At 36.2% G+C, this 21,423-nt stretch overlaps 1 protein-coding gene across 4 annotated transcripts in view; it reads right to left on the bottom strand.

Annotated features, from left to right (window-relative positions):
* TAF4B (TATA-box binding protein associated factor 4b) overlaps positions 1–21,423 on the bottom strand; it is a 159,935-nt gene that overhangs the window by 59,273 nt on the left and 79,239 nt on the right. For all 4 annotated transcript variants that reach the window (XM_032293146.1, XM_032293145.1, XM_032293143.1 and 1 more), the window contains 2 exons: positions 10,169–10,338; positions 4,661–4,791 (listed from right to left, as the gene is read on the bottom strand). In XM_032293146.1, coding sequence (XP_032149037.1) covers positions 4,661–4,791; positions 10,169–10,338 — 301 coding nt within the window. The remainder of the gene's footprint in view (positions 1–4,660; positions 4,792–10,168; positions 10,339–21,423) is intronic.

Here is a 21,423-nt window from a genome sequence, read left to right on the forward strand (position 1 = left end):
TCTTCCCCAACTGATATACAACTACCTCTGACATATGCATCCTTTTCTCTTCCATATCACAAACGTGCGCCTTTCCTCTTCATATTAAGTCTATAACCTTATTTATACAACAGTAACCCCAATCTTAACATGTTCTTTCCAGTATACCCAGCTGGCCTAAGTGAAGATTTCAAGCACCAACAGAATAGGGCTTTCCAATGTTAGGGCCACTGCATATTAAATGATTTAGCCATGAAACTGTAATAACCCAGGCCAAATGACATCAGCACCATCAAATGAATCCCATCTAAAGGAACCTGTATAGCACCTTTCAACTGGAAAACACTAAATGAAGCTTCTCCATGACCATGGCATATAGGCAACTATACCATATCTTCAATGGGAAAATACCTGGTAGCAAGATCAGAAGCTCTATACTACATGTCACTTTCTACTTATTTACTTAGATCTCAGTTTATGACTAATGATTAATTAAAGAATTGTATCAAACCAGGTGAAAGATTATCAAAAGTAAATGGATGTTCCAGAGTAGAAAGAGATGGGGGGATTTCACTTTTTAAATAACAGTAGTTCACTTTTACAAAATCTATGGAGTAGAAATCCTATCAGGGATGAACTGAAATACAAGGACAGGACTAAATCTGTGACATAAAGATTATTACAAAGTCTACAAAATAAGGGTGATTTTAAACTGAATCCAAATATAACTAAATAATAATTATTTTGACTTAAAAGAGGGCTGATAATCTTTTGTTTTTTCTAATATATGCAAATATAGACAGTGGCATTAGCTGTATCAAGAAATGAATGTGGGGGGGAAAAAGCTGGAGAAAATCAGTTAGAATAGGCAGTATACAAGACAGCAGGTTAAGGAGGTGTTAGCTTTAAGCTAACTTACTGAGGTCTTCTAGGTGGGGGAGATACTATCCATTTTGCCTAGTGCAACTAAATCTTTAGAAATATGCTACTGATATACAACAGAAGAATTCCAGCTGAAAGCTATAAACCATAGAGCACTGAATGGCATTCAATAAATACTACTTTAAAAAATTCTATTCTATTGTAAATTATACTATGTTTTATATAGAAATTGCTTACTATAAATCGAGAAGTACTCATGTGGCCAGGAACAGTGGCTTACACTTGTAATCCCAACACTTTGGGAGGCCGAGGAGGGTGGATTACTTGAGGCCAAGAGTTTGAGACCAGCCTGCCTGGCCAACATGGCAAAACCCTGTCTCTACTAAAAAAGGTATTCATGTATCTCTGAAGCAACAGTGTGATTAAGGCAAAGGTAGGGAGACTCCAGGTTTGAACAACTATAAGATGCTTTAAAAAGTTATAGTAAAAAGCCAAAAAGATGTCTATAATTTTTCCACATCACAAAATTAAAGGTAAGCTGATAACAATCCAAACTAGATTGTAGATTTAGGATGTTAACTGTAATCTCTATGATAACTGCTAAGAAGATATCTAAATACAAAACGAAATGAGAAGGGGATCAAAATGGTACAAAACAAAAACAACCAATTAAACATAAGCAGAAAAAATGAGGAACACAAAAGCTATAAGGCATACAGAAAACAAATAGTAAAATACAAGTTCTTTCTTATCAGTAATTACATTTTAAATGTAAATGGATTAAGCTCTTCAATCAAAAGGTAGACTACCAGAATGAATTAACTACATGCTGTCTACACTTTAGTTGAAACCATATGGATACACTAAAAGTGAAAGGATGGAAGAAGATATTCCATGCAAGTAACAACCAAGAAAGTAATATCAGACAGTATAGAAATTAAGTACAAAACTGTTAAAAGAGACAAACAAGGACATTATGTATTGATAAAAGGGTCAATTCATCAAGAAAATAGACACATCAAACCAGAGTTCTCAAATATATGAAGCAAACAAACTGACAGAATTTTGTTTAAAAACAGTTCCACAGCATAGGCAACATAGTGAGACCCCCATCTCAAAAAAAAAAAAAAAAATTAATTGGGTGTGGTGGCACACACCTTGTTAGTCTTAGCTACTTGAGAGGCTGATGGGGGAGGGTGGCTTGAGCCCAGGAGTCTGAAGTTGCAATCAGCTATGATTGCACCACTACACTACAGCCTAGGTGACACAGTGAGACACTATATCTAAAACAAAAAGAAAAAGAAAGGAGTTCCACAATAGTTGAAGATTTTAATACCCCACTTTCCATAAGGAATAGAACATCCAGATGGATGATCAATAAGGAAACAGAGGACTTAACATCATAAACCAACTGTATCTATCAGACATCTATGAAACAAGAGCAGAAAACAAATTTTTCTCAAGTGTACATGAAGTATTCTCCAGGATACTGTACAATGTACGTTAGGTTATAAAACAAGTCTCAATAAATTTTAAATGAATGATTCATACAAGTATCTTCTCTGACCACAATGGAATGAAGTTAGAAACCAACAACAGAAGGAAAACCGGAAAATTCCCAAATATTTGGAAATTAAACAACATACTCTTAAACAGTCACAAAGTATCAAATAAATCTCAAAAGAAATGAGAAAATATTTAAAGATAAATGAAAATGACAACATAACATACCAAAACTTACAGAATGCAGTGAAAGCAGTACTCAGAGGGAAATTTATAGCAGTAAATGCCTGCATTAGAAAAGGAAGATCTCAAATAAAAAAACCTAACTTTACATCTTATGAAACTAAAAAAAAAAAAAAAAAAAAAAAAAAAAGAGCAAACTAAGTCTGAAACTTAGAAATAAATAATATAAAAACTAGAGTGGGGCCAGGCGTGGTGGCTCAAGCCTGTAATCCCAGCACTTTGGGAGGCCAAGGCGGGTGGATCACGAGGTCAACAGATCGAGACCATCCTGGTCAACATGGTGAAACCCCGTCTCTACTAAAAATACAAAAACTTAGCTGGGCATGGTGGCGCGTGCCTGTAATCCCAGCTACTCAGGAGGCTGAGGCAGGAGAATTGCCTGAACCCAGGAGGCGGAGGTTGCGGTGAGCCGAGATCGCACCATTGCACTCCAGCTTGGGTAACAAGAGCGAAACTCCGTCTCAAAAAAAAAAAAAAAAAACTAGAGTGGAGATAAATAAAGTCAAAAAAAGAAAAACAAATGAGAAAATTAATAAAACCAAAAGTTGGTTATTTGAATGAAAAGATTAACAAAATTGACAAACCATTCACTTTCCTAGCAAAGAAAAAAAGAGAAGATGCAAATAGCAAAAATCAGTAATGTAAGGGGGATCATTACTATTGATCTTACAGAAATAAAAGGTTATAAGGGTATTATAAACAGTCATATGCCAACAAATTAGATACTAGGAGAAATGAAAAAATTTCTAGAAAAACAAAATTAATATGTTTATTTCTTTTTGTGTTTCTAGGAATTATAAAATACTGATATTGATTTTTTGCTTTTTTCATAGCTTTTTCTCCTGTTGATCATATATTCCTAAGTCAGTCCAGCAAATTCTCACAAAGATTTATGCAAGTGAGGACCTTAGCAATCATATGCAGTTTTTCCAAAGTTCTAAATGAAGCAGAAAGGAAAAAAAAACAAAATGATTCCTCCAGGGAACTTATTGGTGGTGTAGTAGCTGACAATTTCCTAGTTTCCTTTAACCTTTGACTAGGATATTATGGCACTGACCATTCTTCCAAATTCAAAATCTCTTAAGGTTACCTATATACCATCTTACTCAAAGTCTAGATATAAACATTGCTTGAAAAGAGGGAAATAGTTATCTTATTTCTTTTTTCATATCAGGCTACCTTTTCTTTCCATCCCTAATCACTCAACGATTTGCCATCCTCCAAAATTACATCAAGTGCTTTTGTCTTGATAACAACAAGTCATTTGGTTCACACCACTAGGGATACAGGCTATTCCTGTATTTTTTTTTTTTTTTTAATAAAAGTAGCCAATAACAATAAGTAGCATCAATACGAGCACTCCATGCAATCATTTAACTTATTAAAAGGAACAGAGGATGAACAAGTGAAAAGATCTAATGTAGAACATAAGGACTATAGTTAGTAATATATTGTTTTCAGAAATTCTGCTAAATGAGTAGATTATGGCTGCTCTTGCCACAAGGGAGAAAATGGGTAGCTTTGAGATAATGAAAATGTTAATTTGTTCAACTAAATAGTAATAATTTTACTATATATTTGTATCTTATAACATGTTGTATGCTTTAAATATTAATATATACAAAAAATTTATTTTAAAATAAATAAATCTCTGCAACACTGAAAGGCAAAAAAAGAAAAACAAACAAAAAAAAAAAAACAGGAATGTTAGGAGAGTACAGACCACTGAAGAGAACACGAGTAGCCAATGTTCCATTCTAACTATCTTTCCTTCCCCATCAAAAGCTTTTAGAGAAGCCTCAGGCAGAACAGATACATATTTCAATCTACAGTGACATAGAAGCTTTTAATATCATTTTAAACTCTATTTTAATTTTATTTGTCATGTAAGCATATCTAAATAAGACAAATTAAGAATGAGACTTTGATTTTCCACTAATATGAAATACATGTCTCAACCACTCCTTTAAAAATGTGTTTAGAATATCAATCCACGCCCAAAAGACAACCTATGGCACTCAAGAGTTTATACTTCCTTAACGATTTCCTTTACCTTGTAAGTAGTCATTCGATGCTGAGCAATTGCAGTCAGTTTTTCTAGAAGGCCTCGTAATCGCTCCTGTGTTGCATGGGAGATCAAGTTCACAGCATCAGAGTTAAGTTCTGTAATGTCATGCTTTTTACCTGTGGAAGCAGAGAAAATCCATTACGTGTTTTAGTAGTGGCTGATAATTGAAATAATTAGCACAGCAGGTATTCTGTTCCCCCTGGAAGTCATACCCATTATGAATAAAGGTTTGGAGATTATGATTTTTCTAGTAAAGTCACAACTTCAAAGATTTTAGACATTACATTAATAAAACCTAGCCTGAAGCCTCAGAAAATATAGACATTGTTTCACTTAGCCTCCAGAATTATTCTCCTTGCAAGGTCATTTATAGGACAAAGTTAATAAGAACACAAATCAAGTCTACTGTTCAGGGAGGAAAATGGTAACTGCAGAAATTAGTACCGTATTCTGTTAATTCTAGTAATTAAAAAAATAGAAAATTACATTTCGCCCTGTTTGACACTGTTAACAGTTTATGACATTTATTTAAATGAATTCAGATTGTGGGTCTCTGTTAATGCCTTGTCTACAAGACATACCTATATTCCTTTTGTCCATTACCAATCATGTTTACTTTGCACTAACTGGTGTTCTGATGTATTTACTAGGTAATCAATTTACAAGTTCAAATGGGTTCAAAACCTCATCATTTCACCTACCTATCTGAATAATTTCTCTCTCACTAGATTTTCTTTCAATAAATAAACCAAATTTATTCCTTCTGCTAACTAGCAAAAAAATTTCAGGAAAACAATTTGAACCACATACTGAGAAGTTCATTTGTAAATCAACCTTATCAGTATTTAAATAGTATTTCTAAGGCCTAGTGAAACCACCTATATTAACAGAGGCCTAAATCTAAAGATACAGGCAATTAGGTAATCTATTTTACTATGACTGTTTTTAACATACAGATAGGCATTTTCAAAATATTTTTGTTTGATTTTGTATTCTAATTTATTTGAGATATACTCATTCTCATCAAAGGGTGATCTAGAGAAAAATACGCTTAAATTAAAAGTCAACAACTCAAATATATTCTTTGATATTATCATATAATAAAAGCAAATAGGAAGAAATAAAATCAATCAGCTTCTAAACCAACCCTTCAAAATGTAGTTCATTACTTGTAACAAAGCTGAATTTCCCTCCAATCTCACATTCAGGCAGGGAAAAACATTCTACAAAGTCAAATCTACTTTAAAAAACCCTCAGCATAAACAAATAGTAGGGCCTTCTATAGAAGAAAAAGTACAATTTCATTTTATTTATTTATTTATTTATTTATTTATTTATTTTTGAGATGGAGTCTTGCTCTGTTGTCCAGGCTGGAGTGCAGTGGTACAATCTCCACTCACTGCAACCTCTGCCTCCCAGTTTCAAGCAATTCTCCTGCCTCAGCCTCCCGAGTAGCTGGGATTACTTACAGGCGTGTACCACCACACATGGCTAAATTTTTTTTTGTATTTTTAGTAGAAATGGAGTTTCACCATGTTGGCTAGCCTGATCTCAAACTCCTAACCTCAAGTGATCTACCTGACTCAGCCTCCCAAAGTGCTGAGATTACAAGTGTAAGCCACCATGCCAGGCCTATTATTATTGAGACAGGGTCTCACTCTGTCACCCAGGCTGGAATGCAGCCCACTGCAACTTCGACCTTCCTGGCTCAAGCAATCCTCCCACCTCAGCCTGCTGAGTAGCTAGAAGTACAGGCATGTGCCACCAGGCCCAGATAATTTTTGAATTTTTTGTACAGATTGGGTCTGTACAAAAAAGAACTGTTGCCAGGCTATGTTGCCCAGGCTGGTCTCTAGCTTCTAGGCTCAAGCAATCCTCTTGCCTCAGCCTCCCAAAGGGCTGGGATTACAGATGTGAGCCACCTTAGTGTTTGGGGAGGAACCTTTGAAAATAATTTAATATGTATTCATAAAACAGAGGTAATTCATCCAATATAAAAAATACACATATCTTTTAAATATTAGAAATAAACAAATGCTGAGATTAAACGATTCCAGGGCTTAGCAAGCAACCAAATGTTGTAATGTCTTCACATACGTAATAAAATACAACTTACAATTACAAAGTAAAATACTGTAGAAAAATTCCCATTTTAAAGCAAAACACCCTTTTTAACAAAATCAACAAAACTGATTAATGAGATCTAGTTGGTGCTTGCACACTAGTTATGTGATTTTATTGAATGTCTGTAAAATTTAATTTAGGTAATTAGAAAAAAAGAACACTGGCATTTTTATCGCTTAACATTATTCAAGTAGAAAAATCCTTTTTCCAAAAAGAAAATCTTGGGGCAAATTTGTAATTTCTATTTTTAAGAGGTAGCCTTGGTTCTGACCTATTCTACAAGGATGGAATTTTATTATAAATGGAAAACATTTCTAGAAATATGTAACTCCAATCACTCTATGATCTTTTTTAAAAAATAAAAACAAAAAAGATCATTTAGATAATTCAGAAGTAAGAATTCTACTAGTTTTCCATATTATTTAAGAGGTTTGTAATTCATCACTAAGAACTGAAAATGATTTAAGCCCACGAGTTCAAGACCAACCTGGGTAACACAATGAGACCCCATCTTTACAGAAAAATACAAAAATTTGCCAGATTTAATAGGGCATGCCTGTAGTCCCAGCTACTTCAAAAGGGGAGGATCACTTGAGCCTGGGAAGTTGGGGTTGCAGTGAGCCGTGATGGCGCCACTGCACTCCAGACTGGGCAACAGAGCAAGACCCCATCTCAAAAATAAGTATTTTTTTAAAAAAGAAATAAAAATGCAAATAGTTGTTCCCTTACTTTGCTAAATTAGAGGTTGCCAAACTATGGCCAACAGGCCAAATCTGATCACTCTTTGTTAAGTGAAGTTTTATGGGGATGCAGTTGCATGGACTGAATGTGTGCATCTCCCCAAAATTCATTCATGTTGAAGCTCTAATCCCAGTGAGATGGCAGTTGGAGTTGGGGCCTTTGGGAGATAATTAGGTCATAAAAGTATTGCCTTCACCCTAACATGAGAGAGAGCTAGCTAGTTACCTTTCTGCCACATGAAAACACAGCAGGAAGATGGCTGTCTGACAACCAGAAAGAGGGCCTTCACCAAGAATCTGATTGTGCTGGCACCCTGATCTCAAATGGCCAACCTCCAGAACTATGAGAAATAAACATTTGTTGTTTAAGCCATCCAGTTTATGGTATTTTGTTATAGCAGTTCAAGATGGCTAAGACAATCTTGCCCATTTGTTTACATATTGTCTATGGCTGCTTTTGCACTATGACAGCAGAGTTGAGCAATTGTGACAGAAACTATATAACCTACAAAAGTGGCAAATATTATCTGCCCTTTGAAGGAAAATGTTGCTTATCCCTGTGCTAAGTGATCAAAAATGCCTTTAATGTGAAAAAATTTCTATCATATAATCAAGCTTTAAATCAAACTGGAAATAAAATTTAGAAGGAGGCCAGGTACAGTGGCTCATGCCTGTAATTCCAGCACTTTGGGAGTCCAAGACAGGTGGATCACCTGACATTAGGAGTTTGAGACCAGCCTGGCCAACATGGTGAAACCCCATCTCTACTAAAAATACAAAAAATTAGTCAGACGTGGTGGCAGGCGAATCGCTTGAACCTGGGAGGAAGAGGTTGCAGTGAGCCAAGATCAAGCCACTGCACTCCAGCCTGGGCAACAAGAACGAAACTCCATTCCAAAAAAAAAGAATTTGGAAGAGAGGGTAACTGATAAAACTAAGTATCTCCTTATACTTTACCAAAGCACTAGATAAATATATGGCATTAAGGAATTAAACTACCAATAGATTTCCCAATCCATCACAGGAAGGCTTAGTGCTTATACGTGTTCCCAAATTAAGGAACTGGTTTCTATATAATACAAAATACATATGCAAAGAATAAAATGGAAGAAGTAAAGGAATGAAGGAAGACAGGGAGGGAGGGAAACATAAGCAAACAGAAAACAAACATTTTACAATCAGCTCTTCTGGACTTGAAAGTTCTAGTTTCTCATAATAATGTACTCTTGATTTAAATTAGAAATGTAGGTCAGACATGGTGGCTCACGTCTGTAATCCCAGCATTTTAGGAGGTGGGCGGATCACCTCAGGTGAGGAGTTAAAGACCAGCCTGGCTAACATGGTGAAACCCTGTCTCTACTAAAAATGCAAAAATTAGCTGGGCGTGGTGGCGGGCACCTGTAATCCCAGCTACTTGGGAGGCTGAGGCAAAAGAATCACTTGAACCTGGAAGGCAGAGGTCACACTGAGCCAAGATCACACCACTGCACTCTAGCCTGGGTGACAGAGCGAGACTCCATCTTGGGTTGGGGGATGCGGGGACAGGGGGACGGGAGGTGGGGAGGAAGAAGAAATGCAAAAAAAAAAAAAAAAAACCCTGGTCATTTATATAGCATATAGTAGCTAAAACATTTATTTACTGAGTACCATTTAAAGACTACAAAGTCTATTACTATTATAAAATCAGAAACCTTCACGTTTTGTAGCAAGCCTTCATTATAAAATAGAAAGGTCTTTCTTAAGTATATTTGAAGCTCATTAGTACTGGCCCCCAAAATTTGACAAAGGTGAAGAAGGAGAAGAGTTGGTCTCTGAATAAATCCCAGGGTCAGGACACAAGAAATAGTTTAACTCACATGCAACAATATCTTTCCCATCTGGAGTGCAGTGGCATGATTTTGGCTCACTGCAACCTGTGCCTCCTAAGTTCAAGTGATTCTTGTGCCTCAGCCTCCCAAGTAGCTGGGACTACAGGCATGCCCCAGCACACTGGGCTAACTTTTTGTATTTTTAGTAGAGACAGGGTTGGCCAGGCTGGTCTCAAACTCCTGACCTCAGGTGATCTGCCCACCTCGGCCTTCAAAAGTGCTGGGATTATAGGCGTATGCCACAAACACACCTGGCTGTATTTTCTTACATTTTCTTTCACACTGCAGCCATCTAACAACTACTCCTGGACCTAGGGGAGACCCCAAGACTCTAATCTAGTTCTTTTAAAGCAAGGATGGCTTTAAATTTCAGGGTTAAGTAAAGGGAAAGGGACTTACTCTCTTTGGATATCCCTGTATTTCATAAACACAAACATGTAACTTAGGTGTGCATTTGTATACATACATGCCAAAAGTCTAACAAAGGGAGGGACAGAAAAAAAAATAGTATACTATATTATATATTCATGTAAAATATATTCAACTATTCCTCCATTAAGAAATATGAGTAAAATATGAACCAAACCCAAAACCATGTTATATTAATAAATTTTTAACTAAACTACTCTTTTCTATAATGCCCATGAAATCTTGATTATTTCTAGGGCCTTATTCAAGTCTCAGAGTTCCAGGTTGTCTGTTTTGATATTTTCCCTCAAACAGACATTCCTATCAGGTAATAATCATAACTCTATACTTACCAATGTCTAAAATTTTCTTTTGTAGAGCTCCAATAAAAAGAAATGGTTCATCTTTACATGACTGAATAAGTGTGCCAACCAATTCAGAGTTTGTTGCTAAGATGCAGGCATTTTCTTCATTAAGGCTGACCCCTGCCATAGAAGTCACATCATTGATGTCATCTTCATCTCTAATAGAAAAAAAAAGTTATAGCTTTTGGGGTATGTATGTGTGTGTGTGTGCGTGCACACGTACAAGAGAGAGCAAGAAAGAGAGAAGGAGTGGTCTCAGAGAGCAAAAGAATTAGAGATCCCTCCTTGTAACTAATGGTATTATTTTATTTAATTCATCCAATCAAGAGAAGTGAAGAATGGCTATCTTTCCCTGTAAAGCTTTTGAAAGTAATAGTGTCTCTAACCACCAATGTATATTTAATAACAGAAGGATAAATCAGAAATAACTTTGTCTTCTAGGTCCCAACTTTCCCTCTCTTAGTCTGGCAAATGAGAAATACCAAGAGGCATTTGGAGTTACATCAAATCATCCATAAATCCTCTGCAATGAAAGACAAAGAAATGAAAACAGACATCTCTGTTTTCATCCAAAATGGTTAAAAGTCCATCAGACATCCCCAGTGTACTCTACCATTCATTTCACTTAAGGGCAGCAGAAATTCCCTGGTCCTGAAAGGTCCATATCCACATAAAGACCCTTGAGAAGAAGCTTACTAGACTAGCCATTCTGAAACCAATTACCTGCAAAGAGCCTATATATAAAATAGGACACACTCATGTGTATGTACATATACATATACACATACATACATACATGTACATAATAAAAAAGATGTTTGGGCTCCTTGCTTTGCATCAGCACATTGTTTTTATCTAATAGAATTGTTGCATGGCCACAGCACTAAGATGAGTATATATATTTAAGGGTAGAGAAGAGGGAGAGAAAAGAAATACTGAAATTCCCTCATAGCATCCTTACCACCTTATGTAATAAGCATTTTACTAGGGTTATAACTTATATAACAATGTATAACATAAGTTACAATAACGTGATTACATAAAAAGATGTTCTCTTTATTGCATGGGCAAAATGGTATAGAATGTGGTCTCTTGTCTGCAGGATATTACAAATTTCTCTGTGCTAATGCATTTGTGCACAGAAAAGGGAAATAAAGTATAAGCGTAAAATGCTCAAAAAATGAAGGCCTCTGGTGTTCAACTTTAAGAAAACATATTAGAGATGAGGGGGAAAATAACTCATATTCAAATATATATAAGATATGCAAACAAAATGAAAGAAAGGAGGCCAGGCGCAGTGGCTACCATCTGTAATTCCAGTACTCTGGGAGGTCAAGGTGGGACGATTGCTTGAGGCGAGGAGTTTGAGATCAGCCTGGGCAACATAGGGAGATACCACCTCTCAGAAAACAAACAAAAAAATTAGCCAGGCATGCCTGTGGTCCCAGCTACTTGAGAGGCAAAGGTGGGAGGATCACTTGAGCCTGGAAAGTACAGGCTGCAGTGAGCTGTGATCAGGCCACTGCACTGGGGCCTGGATGACAGAGTGAGACCCTATCTTTAAAAAAAAAAGAAATCCAGGAAAGTAAAGTGCTAAACACAGCAACTGAAAAAGTGAAAAGAAATAAAATGGTCTTATCATATGAACAGTATACCAAAAGCTCAACATTGAAAGGTATGTCTAGTAATAGGGAAAGAAAAAAGTAAAAAATTAATCTCTCAAACCACCAAATGAAATATGCAGATCAAACAAATGTCACAAAGGTATCCTCAGAGATATGGGATGCTGAGAACAACTTTGATAATCACTCTGCCACCTATGTAAATAAATAAATATGTCCAGATTTAAACATCTAAACATTTAAAAATCTACAGCATAAGTATGGAAGAAATCATAAGCCTAAAGATGAACCAAAATCTGAGTAAAAATATTCTAAAGGGCCTAACTAAAATGTATTTTCAAAAGAACAAGTGAACATAAATGAAAAGTCAGATCACTACAAAACAGAATCCTAACCAGTTATTTAACATCTCTGGGACTCAGTTTCCTCCTCCAAAAAATACATAACTTAGATTAGGTGCTTTCTAAGGTCCCTCTCAGCCACTTAGAAAAATAATGCAGCTCTCTCTGGACTGACAGGGAACGAAGAGACTGCACCTTGAATATAAATATGCTTAAATAGGCATAATATATTTTTGGAAAGATACATAAGAAATTATCTGGGGAGGGAAATACAAAACCAAGGATAGGAAGAAGGCTTACTTTATATCAATTATACAATTTTTTGAATGTTGTGCTGTATACATGGATTGCCCAGTCAAACTGATTGGTAATGCCGAAAGTAACCTAAGTAAATACCTAGAGAAAGAAAACTAACGGTAGAAAAATTGAAGTGTAGCGATATAACCTCATTCCTCCGTTAAAGTAAAACTGGAGTTTTAATGTGGGAGTAACTCCACATGACCTTTATACATATACATACAACACTGAATGCCTGTCGACTAAGATGTGTGCCAGGTACACAGGCCTCTGGAAACTGTACCTTGCTTCTCTAGCAAGGTCCCTGTACAGCCCTTGTTGACATCATACACAGGCTGGAGAGACCAGTATCAGGCCTACTTACTACCAGTATCTAGCACAATATTAAAACTGAACAGAATTCAGTCAATGAGAAGACAGTCCCATGTCTTTTAGAATCTTGCAGCCTTTCCCTGCAAATAAGCAGGGAACTAACTACTTAATAAGATTTGTTCTTGCCTGCCATCCTTCCTTCTATCTAGCCCCAAGCTGAACACAGCACCCCTCTAGTTGCCAAAGTTACAGATGGTGGCAGGCATAGAGGAAGACCCCTCCTGAGGGAAGAGGAAAAGCTGCCACAATAAACAGCACCCAAGCTATTTAAAACTTCCTCTAGTCAAGGAGGCAGACTGAAGGAAAGCATTATCAATAAGGTTAGGTAAGAGGTCAGGACACTAACAAAGGCTTTGATGTTTAGGGGTATTTGTGATTCTGGTTTGGTTTTAATTTTCAAGAAAGTAAGAATCACCAAACCAAGTCTTCAAGACTTCTGGTCCAATGCAGTGTCTTTCAATGAAGGTGCTGTGAAAGACAATCTGTTTTGTTTTAAAAGATATTCAGAAAAACAAACTTAATAGTGCCTCAGTAAAAAAGCCTTCCGACTCAACATTCTATGGAGTGTTACAGGGAACTAGGCATAAATTACAAAAATATCACTAATTTATCACAAATGCCTTGCATTCTAACTTCTAAAATTGATCTAATTCTTTAGCTTTTGAGAATGCCTGCTCATGCTTGCCTTTTTAAATGTCTTTATCCGTTAACTTCTGTAACAACAGTAGACTAATTCTTCTAAAGTCAGTCACGTTATTTTCCTGTCCAAAAATCTTTCACATTACCCTGAACTTAACTTGACATTCAAGGCCTTCCAGGTAACAACCCCAGTTAGCACTCTTCCCCCTCCCCTCACTGCTCACTATCGAATAGCTCCTCCTGATTCTGGCCTTTGCTCAGGTTATTCCCTTCCTGTTCTAGTCTTCAACTTCCTTTGCTTTTTTCTTTCTTTTCTTTTTTCCTTTTTTTTTTTTTTTTTTTTTGAGGCAGATTCTTGTTCTGTCGCCCAGGCTGGAATGCAGTGGCACGATCTCAGCTCACTGTGACATCTGCCACCTGGGTTCAAGTGATTCTCATGCCCCAGCCTCCCAAGTAGCTGGAATTACAGGTGTGCACCACCACGCCTAGCTAATTTTATTTTTATTTTTTTAGTAAAGATGGGGTTTTGCCACATTGGCCAGGCTGGTCTTGAACTCCTGACCTCAAGTTATCCGCCTGCCTCAGCCTCCCAAAGTGCTGGGATTACAGGAGTGAGCCACCACACCCAGTCACTTTTCTTTGCTTTTTTCTTATCTTCGATCTGTCAAAGCCTTTTCTATGTCTCAGACCCAATTTGAATGCCTACTTTAGAAATGCTGGTTTGTTTTATACTTTTAAATCATTTGTCCAACTGCTACAATTTTGAACTTCTGAGAACACATGTTTGTCTGTTATGGTAGTTCTTACTCTGTCTTCTAATCAATGTGTTTGTCTTAAATTCCAACTAATTTTATTTATCATATTAATCATCTTCATCACCTATGACTCCCAACACAGTAGTTTGTAAACTACTGTTTTAAATAGTTAAGAAATTTTAATATTTAAATTTTATATTTAAATATTTAAGAAATTTCTGTGTGCTCGGAACAGCTCTTCATCTATTATAAGATACTGAGAAGCAGTAGAACGGGGAAAAAAATGAGAGTTTTGAGTCAAACTATCTGCCTTTGAACTACGACTCTATCACTTATTACTTAAGTGAGAGAAAGCAATGAACCAGTCTAAAACTATATCTTCAGTAAAATGGAGACAATAATAGTCCCTACTTTTAGACTGAGGATCGAAGGAAGTAATTCATATCATGGAAAAAGACAATGTTAATATATAAACAGCTTCTATAAATAACTAAGGAAAAGACCAATGATTCAATGAAAAAACAGACAAAGCATGTGAATCTTTGGTTAATAGAAAAATGACTGATGTTCTACTCCACTCCCAACAGAAATATAATTTTTCACCTGTTAGATTGGCAAAAAATTTTAGGTCCACTAGAACACATGGAAATATGCTATCATAAGCTTTGTTGCCAAGGATATAATTCATCCTCCATTAAGGGCATTTGGCATTATCTGACAGTTTAAAAGGAATAAACCACTCTTCTTAGACATTATGTGAAATGATAGTCACTGCAGCTTTTTTCCTAGTAGGAAACAATGGAAACACACCTGAATGTCCATCACTATGGAACTTTGCTTAAATATCAAAATCACGGTGAATATGTACTGAAGAGACAACCTCCAAGATTACTATTAAATGGTAAAAACCAAAACACAAAACATCATGCATGTATTATATATTATCATCTGTGTTGAATACTGTATCTAGGGAGCTCCACCTTGTCATGTACCATCAATAAAGTATACTGTACCAAGAAAAAAATACTATATTTAGAACAATACATAAGAAAGTGAAAAAAAATGGTAGCTGGTTAGCTCTAGGCTGGGAACCTGGGTAACAGGGGGATAAAGAAGTGACTAGAAGCCTTACTTTTTCCATTGCATACCTTTTTGTATCTTTAAATTTTGTGTAAAATGTTCACATTATCCAGTCAAATAAATGAATTTTTAAAATATAAACAAAAACTTTCATTCTGAGATCTAGTTCTTTCCTTAGATTACTAAATCCCTAATGAAATAAGTTTGCCTTCAATATTCTTTTTTCTCCTCTCTCAAGCAGAGTCTCTCTAACACAGTCAGTTAGTAAACTCACAATATCCTGCTGATTCCTTCCATGTATGCTTTAAAGTTGTTTTTCTCATGGGAATTTCCTTCTTCTTATTAACTCAAATGTAGTGTAGCATATTGCAGTACTTCTCAAACAATAGTGTTTTTGGGAAACATCTCGTAAGTATACTTAAAATGCAGGTCTCAATGTCAAACACACATCCACACAGTACCCATGACTCTCATTTGGTAGGCTTATAATGGAGACCAGGAATTTGGAGTTTTCTGACAAGCACACTTAGCTGATCATGATACAAATGGTCTAAGGACCACACTAAGAAAAATACTGAGTTATAAAAATTAAGAGTACTGATTCTAAAGAGGTCAAGGTTTCAGTCCCTGTTCAGACAATTATTAATAGGATGGCTAGACGCAGTGGCTCATTTTGGGAGGCCGAGGTAGACGGATCTCCTGAGGTCAGGAGTTCAGCACCAACCTGGCCAATATGGCGAAACTCCATCTCTACTAAAAATACAAACATGAGCTGGGGGTGATGGTATGCTTCTAGCCCCAGCTACTCGGGAGGCTGAGGCAGGAGAACTGCTTGAACCTGCAAGGCGGAGGTTTCAGTGAACTGAGATTGTGCCACTACACTTCAGCGTGGGCAATAGAGTGAGACTTCATCTCAAAAAAAAAAAATATTATTAATAGGATGACAATGAACAAGTTTCTTCCCACCTCTATTCATCAATCCCCTTATATATAAATGGGAGTAAAAATGGCCCTCTCATGTAATTTTGAATGAAAACTGTATTAGAAACTAAAACTGAATCAGAAACTAAAAATTGGTATCATTCTTTGAAAAATAAAAAATATATTACATATTAACATAAATAACATGCTTTAATGAAAATTAACATACCAAAATTTAAAAACAGAACAAAAGTGGTACTGCCTTCTATTTTTACAAATCTTTTAAAAATCCACTGGTCCTCTTGCATTTTGAATGGGATCTGTTACTCAGGCATGGTTTTGCAACATCATCCATTGGAAATATGGAAAATACTAGTTCACTGAGTTACAGAGTTCTTGCAAATTTAGATTCTAATACATACTCCAAAATTACATGTATCTCCACCAATCAGATCAGAAAATATAACTACGGAGAAGCTGTCAAGCTGAAGGTAATAGATAAAAGTTTTCCAAAATTTTCATTTTTGCTTGATAGGTCAAACTTTATCACTGGCAAAAAAAAAAAAAAAATCCTGTCAGGTTTTCTTCCCTAAAGTGACAGGCTCACTTCATTGATTTTCATGAAAATGTCTGTCAAATGCTGGTCTATATATACTTATAATTCCTAAATTGTAAGGAACATATGATAAGGATTTTCAAGATACAGGTTCCTAACATGTCCAATCTCCAGAGATGTTATTCTAGATCAGCTCCAGAAACCAAGTTCCCCGTGTAACTCTCAAACTGTTGATCTATACTACTATACTAGCAAACATTTAGTTATCAACTGTTTCCTAAACTATCTACGAGCTCTTTCCTATATTTATGTTCTCAATTCAATTATTAATTTAGTTTCCTTTTTTTTTTTGAGATGGAGTCTCACTCTGTTAACCAGGCTGGAGTGCAATGGCGTAGTCTAAGTTCACTGCAACCTCTGCCTCTCAGGTTCAAGTGATTCTCCAGTCTCAGCCTCCGGAGTAGCTGGAATTACAGGCTTGCACCACCACACCTGGCTAATTTTCTATTTTCGTAGAGATGGGGTTTCACCATGTTGGCTACGCTGGTCTCGAACTCCAGACCTCAGATCATCCACCCGCCTCAGCCTCCCAAAGTGCTGGGATTACAGGCATGAGCCACTACACCCGACCTAATTTCTTAACAAGGAATTTTTAGATTTTTCACACCACAGCATTATAACTGTCTCTTGGCTTTGATCTTTCTTGAGGCTGCACGTGACAAGTAATTAAGATATACCCTATCTCCTGCCTATATAACTTCAACCTTTACTTAATGGTGTACCTACCTCTAAGGTCCTCCTTCTCAGTTTATTCTACACTTAAGTACACAGATAAAAAACTTTCCTGAATATAACTTTACTATGACAAAATATGACTAAAAACTTAGAAAGACTTCATAATGTAATCTCCAAGTCCACTCATGTAATTTACCTGGAATATTCAACAACATCATTTCTTTTTTCTCTCTCTTTTTTATTAAGACACCCAGGCTGGAGTGCAGTGGTACAATCTCAGTTTTCTGCAGCCTTGATTTCCAGAGCTCAGATGACTCTCCTGCCTCAGCCTCCCAAGTAGCTGGGATTACAGGCACATGCCACCATGCCTGGCTAATTTTTGTGTGTGTGTGCGGGGGGGAGGGGGGGGGTGGTTGGTTTTTTGAGACGGAGTCTCACTCTGTCACCCACACTGGAGTGCAGTGGTGCCATCTCGGCTCACTGCAACTTCTGCCTCCCGGATTCAAGCAATTCTCCCTGCCTCAAGCAATTCTCCCTGCCTCAACCTCTCAAGTAGTTGGGACTACAGGTGCACCACCACACCTGGCTCATTTTTGTATTTTTAGTAGAGACAGGGTTTTGCCATGTTGGTCAGGCTGGTTTTGAACTCCTGACCTCAGGTGATCTACCCACCTGTGCCTCCCAAAGTGCTGGGATTACAGGCGTGAGCATGCACAAGGAGAAACAGATTTGCAATACATGAAATCATGAATTATATATGATGAAAGTTAAACATAATATACACTATAGAATCAAATTCCTGCAATATGGAAAAAATGGACATTAAAATTGGTAGAATAATACTATCTACACAAATAACAAATAATCTGGTCCTGTGTTATTTTCTGAGAGTGTCAAAAAGCAAGAAATAAAAATCACACTAAAGCCCCTAGTTGTTAAAAAAACCTTCACTACCTGATTTAATATATACATATATTCATCCATAAATATATTATGTATCTCTAAAATATAAGGACTTTAAATAACTATCACATCAAAATATTGATATTAATTCCTTATCATCACATATTCAGTTGAAATACGGTTATGCAAACATGCATTGGTACTATCATACTTGCCACTTCTGAGTCTAAAGTATGATGGAAACATGAATCTCTAGCACCCTCTGGTGTTTAAGCACAATATAACTTCCCATATTCACCCCAGCTATACTGACAAGCAGAATAGAAAATATGATCTTCTCAGCAAAAAAAGTAACAACTGAATCCACTAAAAAGAGTAAGTTAACAAAATAGTTTTGAAAACCTATGAAAATATCATTCTATATTATTAAATATCATACAGTTTGGTCAAGACAAGATCTAATACAATTCACTACCATTTCTTACTTAACAAAAGAGCCAAAATCAAGGGTCTATTATCAGTTTCATTTTAAAAATAACTGAAGTGATAGTAAGTATCCAGAGAAGCAAAATTAAATTTAAAAAGATATCACTATGAAAAAATATACATAAAGGCGTGTGAGATTGTGAATTACTAGAAAGTACTGTACAAAAATGAAAAGTACATCTTTCTACAAAAATATCTAAGAAATAGTTGAGATTATAAATACTCCTTTTTTTGGCTGGGCACAGTGGATCATGCCTGTAAACCCAGCACTTTGGGAGCCCAAGGCAGGTGGATCACTTGAGGTCAAGAGTTCGAGACCGGCCTGACAAATATGGAGAAATCCCATCTCTACTAAAAATACAAAATTAGCCGGGCATGATGGTGCATGCCTGTAGTCCCAGCTACTCAGGAGGCTGAGGCAGGAGAATCACTTGAACCAGAAGGCAGAGGTTGCAGTGAGCCGAGATTGTGCCATTGCACTCCAGCCTAGGCAGCAAAAGTGAACCTCTGTCTCAAAAAAATAAAAATAAAAAATACTCCTTTTTCAAAATTCACCATTTCAACAAATATTTGAATGCCTATTATCAAACAGGCATTGTTCTAAACAGTACACATACAATGGTAAACAATCATTATTATAAGCTTTTACAGAGAAGAATTGGGAAATAAATAGAAGCAAGGGTAAACAAATCCACAAAATAATTTTAGATAAGTACCTCAAGACACCAGATATGACTATGGAAGCTACTTTATATAGGTTGGCCAAGCAAAATTTACCTCTTTAAGGGGTATGTTTGAAATATGAAAGACCATGTCATATGAAGAATGAGGGATAGCTTTCAGGGCATACCACATCTAAAACTGTACAGTAGGTTTTATCAAAATCTCATGTAACCCATAAGTACATACATCTAAGTGCCCCCAAAAATTAAACATTAAAAACATTAAAGAAATAAATTAAGCTGTACAGTGGGACCACGACTAGTGTGTCTGACGAACAGAAAGGAAGCAAACAAGGGGCATTATGGATCCCTAACACCACAGACTGTGATCCTTGAAATTCAGTTTTTCTGAATATGAGAAATAACTTGCTTATTCAATGACTTTTCAGTTTTTCTGTTACATACAACCTTACCAAATTCTAAGAAATACAACCATGGTTTCAAATGGAAATCTTCTACATCATAAAAAGAAAAATTTTTAAGCCAATTCTCTGCCCCCACCCACCCAAATTAACCTGATCATATAATCTCTACACAAACTTTGTGGTACTGCCATGCTGATTCTAAAATTAATGTACAAGAGAAAAATAATGAGTAAAATTAAGATACTTTTGATAAAAAGGAATATAGAAAGAGGATTTACTTTATCTCTCAGATAGAAAAGTAAAAAAAGATGTTATAACAATAGAAAACACCAAAATAGTAACATAAAAAATATATATATATTTGGCACCCGAGGCAGGTGGATCACCTGAGGTGAGGAGTTTGAGACCAGCCTGGCCAACATGGTGAAACGCTGTCTCTGCTAAAAATACAAAAATCAGCCAGGCATGGTGGCATGCACCTGTAGTCCCAGCTACTTGGGAGGCTGAGGAACAAGAATCACTTGAACCTGGCAGGTATAGGCTGGGGTGAGCCGAGATCAAGTCATTGCACTATAGCCTAGGTGACAGAAACTGCAACTCAAAAAAAAAATGATAAAATAAAATAAGACAAAAATATATCACTAAAATGAAATGTGTCCTTTTATAAATGGGAATTTACTATAAGATAAAGGTGGCATTGCAAATAAGAAAGGTAAAGATGATGAACTCTACTATTGCTGAGACAATTCGAGGAAAATTTATTCTCTGCCTCACATATTTACAAAAAATAAAATCAAGAATTATTGAAGATGTAAAGGTAAATGTCTACATTTGAGGTAAGTGTGTACAGACAGAAGATACAGAAGCACATCATTCTGGGCTCATAATATGAAAGGATGCATTAGACTTCAAAAGCCAAGAAGAGACTGCTAAACTTTATACTGTAATTTAAAATTTCCATATACAAAACACTAAAAACAAATTTCAAGTTAAACAAAAAACTAGGAGAAAAATATTTATAATATATACAACAAAGAATTACTACTGTCCAGCATATATACATACATAAGTCTGGAAAGCAATAAGTAGTCAAGAGATAAATGAGTGAAAAGTAGCAAGTCAGAAATTTCGCAAAGAAAATACTATAATGGTGACAATTTTTGCTTCAGGCAGTAAGTGGACTAGGTTTACTGAGGAGCAATTACACAGCATAAGACATTTTCATTCCATTGTTTGGTTCACAGAATCTGTGGGGGGGGGGCGGGGGAGGTGTCAGTAAAAATAAGCAATGAGCATAGCCTAAAGGAAGAATTGCTTCAGGGCAAATGACTGTGGCTAGTACTAGTTCTTGATTACAGTGAGAAAACTGTATCCGAGACTCCTGGGTAAGTCGAGTTCCCTAGAACAAGACTAAAGTGGTTCCAAGTCAATAGTAATCCCTGGGTCTAA

This window comes from Sapajus apella, unplaced genomic scaffold (assembly GCF_009761245.1).
Source record: "Sapajus apella isolate SASKATOON/1434 unplaced genomic scaffold, GSC_monkey_1.0 scaffold29, whole genome shotgun sequence".
Lineage (NCBI taxonomy): Eukaryota > Metazoa > Chordata > Mammalia > Primates > Cebidae > Sapajus > Sapajus apella.